This window comes from Gymnoscopelus braueri (genome assembly GCF_963280865.1).
Source record: "Gymnoscopelus braueri genome assembly, chromosome: 22".
Taxonomy (NCBI): Eukaryota; Metazoa; Chordata; class Actinopteri; order Myctophiformes; family Myctophidae; genus Gymnoscopelus; species Gymnoscopelus braueri.
In genome coordinates, this window is record NC_137624.1 from 21,216,980 (window position 1) to 21,225,623 (window position 8,644).

Here is an 8,644-nt window from a genome sequence, read left to right on the forward strand (position 1 = left end):
TTAGTGCTCTGCCTTTCCAGTCCTCATCAGGACTCTCCCTCATCTCACTCCCACCGATTCTCTTTTTTTCAGTGAGAAAAGTGATACACTATTCTTGTAGTTCACTGTATTCACCACTTCTGTGCAACATTTGGATTATATTTTCACTTTAGGGGGTGACTTGGCGGCGATTTTTTATTTTTTTTTGTACATTTGATTGTTTTGATTTGGTTTAGTTTTTTTCCACAGTGGCCCGTTTGGAGGAGTCGCAAGGTAGATTAGTTTAAAGCACTGTAGGAACTTGGAGGAACTTCACCCTTGAGCTGAAGAGGAAACAGACACAAAAGGAGAGGGAGAAGAGGAGGACGAAGACATGGGTGTGAGCCAGGAAGATGTGGAAAAGTTCCTGCAGGCGAACCCAGCGGTTGCTGCTAAATACTTTGCCAAGGATGGGAATAAGGCCTCCCTGTCAAAGGCATCGGGAGTCCCTGAAAATGAGGTTGACTTCGCCAACTTCAAAGATCTCTCCCAGGTATGGGGATGTTCAGTAGGCCAAGTTATTAGTATTTTAGAAAAAATTATGATCTGCCATGGTGTATAGCTGTGTAAGAGGTCATAAACCTACATGTTTTGAAAGTTGACATACTCTTTGTCCTCATAAGAATGTTCATTTTATTTGCATGAATTAACTCATTCACTGCCAAGAACGTAAAAAACGTAATTATTTCAAATTACCAATACTGCCAAGAACGTAAAAAACATATTTGAATTTTTCCAAAAATATACATATATATTTTTTTAATTTGAATTTGACCCACAGACCCATTTTTCGAAGATCTAGACTCCTATCCACTTCCTGGTTAACTTATTACTTAAAAATTCTGTAACTCGGCTCCTGTGTACTTTTATTTTTACTATGAAAAACAACGCAGCCAGAAATAAGTCTAGCAGTGAATGAGTTAAACAAATACTTTTTTAAAATCATGTTCAAGCAGCTATTTTTTGCCCTCTTTCTTTCAAGGTTGAAGAGGTCCAATTCATGGTTGACCAAGTCAAAGAAATGCAGGAGGGAAGCATGGAAAAGGTAGTCTTCAAGATCCTGCAGAGAATAGCGGCACTCATCCACGCGGACCGGTGTAGCCTGTTCATGTACCGGGTACGGAACGGCATCCCTGAGGTTGCCACAAGGCTCTTCAATATTACCAAGGACGCAGAGTTTGAAAGCTGCTTGGTGGCACCATTCTCTGAGCTCATCTATCCGCTGGACTTGGGAATTGTCGGCAGTGTGGCTACGACTAAGAAGACCATTAATGTGAAAGATGTCAAAAAGGTATGAAGGAAGTTGAGAACATGGATTGATATCAATATCAAACAAAGCATAGCATTTTCATAGGGTAGCACGAGCTTACAATGTAATAGATATGATCTGACTAAAGAACATGAGCATGACATGCTTCATGAACCCTAGCCTTCCTATTCTGGGCTTGTCATAATAGGCGAACATTTGTAGAAAAATGGTGTAGAGGGAAAAAGGAGGGGGCCAAGTACAGCCCCTGGGAGACCCCTGTCAACAAGGATTAAGTGGTTAAGCAAACGATCACAGACAAATACTTGGATGAAGGCCTGCTATCACACTCAAGTATATTCCTAAATAAAATTATAGATTAAACAACTAATCTATAAGTTATTCATTATACGTACTTGATAATATCTGAAAATATAATAATAACAGAAATTAAAAATGTATTTGCCTAACATTTCCTGGTCTATTGTTTGGTACAATAAGTTGAAAAGTCTTGATCATTTTTGAAAATTTGGGCTACAATGACTCCAAGGTGAAAGTGGTTAATGAACAGGTGGGAACTCGTGGCCATACAAGAGTGTAAAACAAATCCCCTTGTCAGACATAATCCATTTGTTTCCATATGCCATCAGGCCCGCTCTAGTTGGGGATTATAATCATGTGGCACTTAGTCAGCCGTCAGCAGGAATCTCAAATGGATAAACTTTAGTTCTGCTTTACTCTACCTCAATTCCCTCTGAAAAAGAAATGCCTGTGGAGCAAATGTTTTCATCAAGTTTTATTGTCTACCGTCGCTGCCAAAACCGTATAATGTTCTAATGGATCCAATGTTGTTATTAATTAGTCACAAGCTCTTCTTAATACTTTTCATTGATTCAATGTTTATAAAAGTTGTGAGCTTGTAGATTGGCTATTTTTGCTACTTTTGTGTGCCACTGTAATATGATGAAGTAGGGCATTAATTTATTAAAGCTGAAATATGCAGATAACAAGGTTTCTGCCTGACAGTAATGCTGTACTGTAGTGTAACACCCTTATAAAATGTTGCGTTTATGAACTATGATTGTATTTTTTATCTGGAAGTGAGTGGACCTGTGATGTTTATTGAGAACATTTAAGTGGCTTTTCTAACAAGATGCGACTTTACCATGGGTTATTCATTTTCTGGTACAGAAGCTTTACCACTGCTATGAAACAAACAAAGAAAACTTTATCATGCTCTTTTTCAGTATTGATAGACGGTTAAAGATCATTAGAATGAAATAAGAATACATTTTAAAACATATCGTTGATGTCCGGCAGAAACCAGCTAACTCCATTTTCCCGCTTTTGCATTTTTTCCCCATAAATCAGTGCTATTGAACACCCTTTACATCTCTGTGTTGATTAAAACAATATTGAACCAATGAAAAGTATTAAAAAGTGCTTCTGACAAAACCAGCTAACTCTATTGGATCCTCAAACTGAGGAACTCTGCTATTTGCTATTTGCTATTTCATCATGATTTGTGTGCATGGGGTTCTCATCTTAAACAAGCTTAGTGCTTAATGAGAGTTCCAGTTTAGTAGACCTTGTATTGTGAATTTGTACTTCCATGTACTGTTATGTACTGTCATGTACTATTCTCACGTCTTACTAAATCAATCAAGTCCAGCAAAGGGGCGTGGAGTTAGCTAGTTTTGCTGACTCCAGGCTCCACCCCCTTTTGACCTCCAGCCTCATTGTGAGCTTGGAGGTCCATTTAGCTGTACTTATCAATGATGGACAAAACCTCCTAACTCCACTTTTTGTTTTGTTTTAGTCATTTCCTGAAAAATTTACATTTTGGAGTTAGCTGGTTGCTGTTGGACAGCAGAGATATGTGAGTGTGTTTGCACAGTTTGATCCAAGCATAAACAGACTAACATGAAAACAATGTATTTACTCTCTTTTAGAACGAGAACTTCAGCCCATGGGCTGATGAGATCACAGAGTACGAGACAAAGAACCTTCTGGCCACTCCCATTATGATTGGCAAAGACATTGTGGGAGTGATTATGGTTCTCAATAAGACTACTGGAGATTGCTTCACTCCTGAGGATGAAAATGTGAGTCATGCAAACAAAAACATAAATATGTATGTTGTACTGTAGCGTCCATCATCAACAAGGAGTAGATATACAGTAGTACACATGGCTCTTTTCCACCATGAAATGTAACGCATAACCTGAAACTTTCCAGAACCTGTGAAGTTTTGTGATGTTTATTTGTTTACGTTTTTGTAGGTGACCCACTGTGGTGCCCCCCAAAAAAACTCACACGTTTTACAATCAAATATCAATTTGACAAAATTGATATTTGACCTCCTTTAGGTAGCTGGTGCCTGCACGCTAACATTATAAGCAGCAGTGCTATTGTCATTGTAATCAAACTGGTACAAGTTGTTTGCAAGCAATGTGACTTGTCTTCAAGATGGTTCATGGTTGGATGGTCACACACGTCTGCTAGTTTGATGCAAGAACATAATTATGACATCTGATATGTGCAGTCCGATATTGCAGTGGGAGTAGAGAGAGGAGATTAGCTCATGCCGTCTGAATATAGGTCCTCTAACAACTAGCTATGTCTCTGTATTTGGTTGGTTTAAAATACATAAGGTCTATCTCTAGGTGATTATTATTTATTTTTTTCACCCACTACAATAAATTCAATGGGCCTTTGGTTAGAGTGTCTGCCCTGAGATTGGGAGGACGTCTCATTGTGACTATATTCACTATTTCTAATACATTTGAAACCTGGTAGAAAGGGGTTAAGGAGAAATGATGTCAGTTTCCCACAGCGCCATGGGCCCAGGTACAGCTGTTTCTTTTCTATTCCATTGTTTTCATTGCAACCGATTTCTCAAGCAAGCGCGATGTTGCTTCCACTGTTCGCTAATGCAACTGGTTAGGACCGATTGTTTGAGAGTTCTGGAAGTGATTCAATGTTTGTTTGCTTGTTTGCTTGCACACATTGTGGTGTTAGGAATGGGTGTCAGGTTTTACAGAGCCATAATATTTAAGCAACATGTACGGTTCACACCTCGATTAAAGTTTAGCAAAGAAAAAAGAGGATTGGCCTGAGAGGGTTGGTTCCATGAAGATGTATATATATGCTGTGGTCTTTTTTACTTGCATATTTCAAAATGGAAAATGTTATAAATATCACCATTTGTATGCCTTCTTCGTGTATCTGCATCAAATATCCAACTCTGTGTCGTGAAGCCACGCCCTCGTCTCTGGTCCCACTAGGAAGAGTGTATGCCACATCTGTATTACAAAGCACAAATGGCTGCTAAAGTAATTATTTTAAAAGATACTATATGTTTTGCCACTCTTGGGGTCGTGTAAATTCCGAGCACTGGAGATTTTGTGCGGTTGGCCATCAACAAATGTCACAGCTGAGATACATCCAGAAACCATGACTTACCCTTCTTGGTCACATCATGGCACGCTGACACTATTAGTTTTCGCTTGCTCTCATCAAGAGAGAATGTCATCTTTTTAAATAGTAGAGAGAGATGATTAACTTTTGAGGAAAAAATGTCAAAGTCAAAATTAGAGTCAAGGTCAAAATCAGGAATGGATGTGTGGCCTTTCATGAAACATGGTGAGAATGATCAATAGGCTGCCCCAAAGAGATAGTGAAGTTCAAATTCATAATCAATATATGCTGGTGCGGACAGAGTTTGCAGGTCCATAAATGTTTCTGTGGCCAATCAGGCCACTCTACTGCCATCAATTTCTTTCATGTAAAATAACGTTTTGGATCCTACAGTATGTTACACTGAGATAATACTGTAGGAACAACCACAATTTACGTCTAGGACCTATACTTTTGTCCCTTCACCCCTTCTGCTCACCTGTTTTGTAGCTACTCACAATTTGTTAACTTGAATGAAGTATGTAAAAAATAGTCTGCCATGAAAAAAAAGGGCAATGCTCGTGGCCTTGCTTCTCCTGATCAGTATGCCATTTGTCGTTTTCTGATTATAGATCCCTGTGTTCTTGTTAGTGAATGCAGGCAGGCATGACAGATCTGCTCTGACTCTGTTGGAGCCAGTGTTGCCAGATTTCATTAGAGAAACAAGCAAACAGAAGCCTGTGCATAATCATGAGGGAATATTGGGTATCTCGATCTCCAATATCTCTCGACAAAGTAGGCTCACCAATCTGTGTTGGCTCATTTGGCCTTGAGACCGTCAATCCAATGTCCATCAGCCTCATTTTCAAGAATGGTGCTGCATTTCTTTTAGGTTTATCTGTTGTGAACCCCCACACTTATTCCCTGGTATTGTTAGTAAAGTTGAATAGTTAACCAATCCCCCCTTTTTATTATTGGTCACGTCATTCATTCAGTGTGTGTTTGTGGTGTGGGGGGAGGACACGATTAGGAAGAAATTAAGCCCAAATAAGCTGCAACACTATAGAAATAAGCTCCCCAATAAATGCAACCCTGCCTACCAATATTTAAAAGTGTTTTTTTTAAAACAGAAAAACAAGCCCAAAGGCACTTCTAATGAGCAGCCTCTGTTACTCTGGTTGGAGCAGCTCTGTGCTGGAGGTTACTTTGCCTGAATTTGCATATCGGACAGTAATTGGCCTAAAGAGGGCCATATTGGATATTGATTGGTCTATGATTTGTGACGTACAAAATCGAGTTTGAATCTGACTATTTTAAGCAGTTGACACAGACACCCCCACTTTCAGCAGAATAATGTGAAGGAGAAAACTCTCAGTGACAGGTTTCCCACGATACAAATCAGTAGTCACGGTCAAACCTTTTTTATTGATGTGTGGTCAATCAGTAACGGAACCTCTCTTGACCGAATGTCTGCATGCTTTAGACTAGGATGCAGCCATATTACAGGATGGCCAAGATACTCAATAATATATATATATACAATAGGGTGTTCCAGGGACTTGGCGGAGCACTGCATAACTAATCATATATTTCTCATACAGTATACTGTAGTGCACTGTAGACCTTAAAACTACAATCTGTGAGTTGTATGTGCTTTCCTAGTTCCGACAGAGAGAGGTAATTGCAAGTTTATTTTACAACCCAGGATTTGCTTTGGGAAACCAAACATCCACCACTCACTCAGGGAATTCACACTTGACCAGGGAGATGTTGGGCTCATGTCCTACCTGACATGGGTCTACATTTCTATAGTGGAATAGTAGGGAGACCACCTCCAACCAGTGCAGATGTTGGCCTACTGGTTATATTGTATTTACACAGTCTCATACAGATTTGTTAAAATATGTTTTATTCATAACAAATGAGTTTCAGATTGCAGCTTTAAGATGGTTCTGCAATATTATGTATATATCATATTTGTCATTCTGTTTGTCTTACAGCTTTTTCTAAAGTATCTGAAAATTGCCACCTTCAACATGAAGATCGATCAACTGACTTACCTCCACGACGTTGAGACGCGTAAAGCCATGGTAGGTGTACTGCATTTATCAAAATCTCTGCTCACCTGTACGTATCTAGTATCCAGATTTGATAGAATTAGAACCCGACCGATGCCAGACTTTTGGGTCCGATACTGATCACGATTTCGGTTGCCAATGTTTTGACCAATATTTGTAAAAAAGTGCAAAATGTTATAATCAATTTGAAAGACTGAACTTTTAATTTGAAACATTTAAACAAAAATAAATATCGGTAGATAAAAAATAAACACATAAACGTTATTTCATTACTATTACTATACTAACACTTAAGGCCTCTTCAAAAAAGTTCAAAAATAGCGGATCAGCAAGCGCACAACACGTCGCATTGTGAAGTGTTGTGAGCTTGTAGATGGCCTATTTATGAACTTTTTAGGAAATAATTAGGGACGCCAGGTTGAAACATCGGGACACATCTGCTGCATAATTGGCAAAACCGATGTTGCCAGAGAAGGCTGATATATTGGCCCTGGCTGATATCGGTCAGGCTTTAGATAGAATGTTGTGTCAGTAGAGATGGGGTTTCAATTTATCCTTTGAAATGCAACTATTTAACAATACATTTTCTGTGATTATGTTGTTTTTTGTACCAGTGGTTCTCAAGGTGGGGTCCCCCAGGGGTCTATCAAAATAGAGAAATTAGCCAATCTAGATCTTTTGCTTTTTTAGAAATTTGGTTTGCCCAGCATGACATGCCCAAAATAGGGACACCGGGTTGAAAGCGGTTAATTTTGCAATAATTTGACCAGATGTACATTATTAGAATGAACATTACCTACTATTGGTATCAAATATTGTCAAATGGGGGTCACTTTGGGGGGTCCTTGACATGAAAACATATTTGAGAACCATTGGTTGAGAACCATACATCTATTATCTCACTCATGTGCATGAAAGTATGAATTAGAGTATGGTTTCTCCCCAGCTCCTGCTATTTTCTGCAACCAAGGTGTTCGAAGAGCTGACAGACATTGAGCGACAGTTCCACAAAGCCTTGTATACAGTTCGAATGTACCTCAACTGTGACCGCTACTCTGTTGGCTTATTAGACATGACAAAAGTGAAGGTAATGAACTGTTAGAGAGTGTGTGTGTGTGTGTGTGTGTGTGTGTGTGTGTGTGTGTGTGTGTGTGTGTGTGTGTGTGTGTGTGTGTGTGTGTGTGTGTGTGTGTGTGTGTGTGTGTGTGTGTGTGTGTGTGTGTGTGTGTGTGTGTGTGTGTGTGTGTGTGTGTGCGTACGTGCGTGCGCGCGCGCGCGTGCGTGTGTGTGTCCATGCGTGCGTGTTTGGAAGTAGGCACTAGACTAGACTCTTTTTTATTTACTTTATTAAAAGTTGCAATAGCACAATGTAGAAATACTTTGTTACAAGTAAAAGTCCTGCATTAAGAATGTTACTTGATTAAAAGGACAAAAGTATTGACATCACAATACACTACACTACAGTGGCAAATTAATGTAAAGGTTATCATTATGTAGAATGGCCTATTTCACAATCTTTGGATTGTAATTAGTAATGCATTAATGCGTTCATAACTTTAATGTTGCAGTTGGTAAAGATAATTGTAATTAGTTTGTGCTGCTGGGTAGCAACATAATACATCATCATTTATCATACAGTATGTAATGTTCTATGTTTTGTATTAATAATTAACATAACATAACTAGTAACTGAAAGCTGTCAATTGTTGCGGAGTAAAAGGTTCAATATTTGCCTCTGAGATGTAGTGCAGTAGAAAACTGTACTTAAGTACAGTACTTGAGTAAAAGTACTTTCTAGTTACTTTCCACCACTGGGAGTAGGTGTGCCTGCATGCGCTCCAATATTTGCCTCTGTGTCTGTTGGCATTTGCATGAAAGAATCCTGGTAAATGTGTTTATGTGT

General features: G+C 39.0%; 1 protein-coding gene across 1 annotated transcript in view; it reads left to right on the forward strand.

The window, feature by feature from the left end:
* Positions 1–352: 352 nt before the first annotated feature.
* The window catches only part of LOC308078890 (rod cGMP-specific 3',5'-cyclic phosphodiesterase subunit beta-like), a gene marked incomplete at both ends in the record, with an annotated part of 21,002 nt that continues 12,710 nt past the window's right edge, over positions 353–8,644 (forward strand). Inside the window, 5 exons of the mRNA XM_080420233.1 lie at positions 353–511; positions 1,001–1,309; positions 3,217–3,369; positions 6,664–6,753; positions 7,688–7,828. Coding sequence (XP_080276359.1) covers positions 353–511; positions 1,001–1,309; positions 3,217–3,369; positions 6,664–6,753; positions 7,688–7,828 — 852 coding nt within the window. The remainder of the gene's footprint in view (positions 512–1,000; positions 1,310–3,216; positions 3,370–6,663; positions 6,754–7,687; positions 7,829–8,644) is intronic.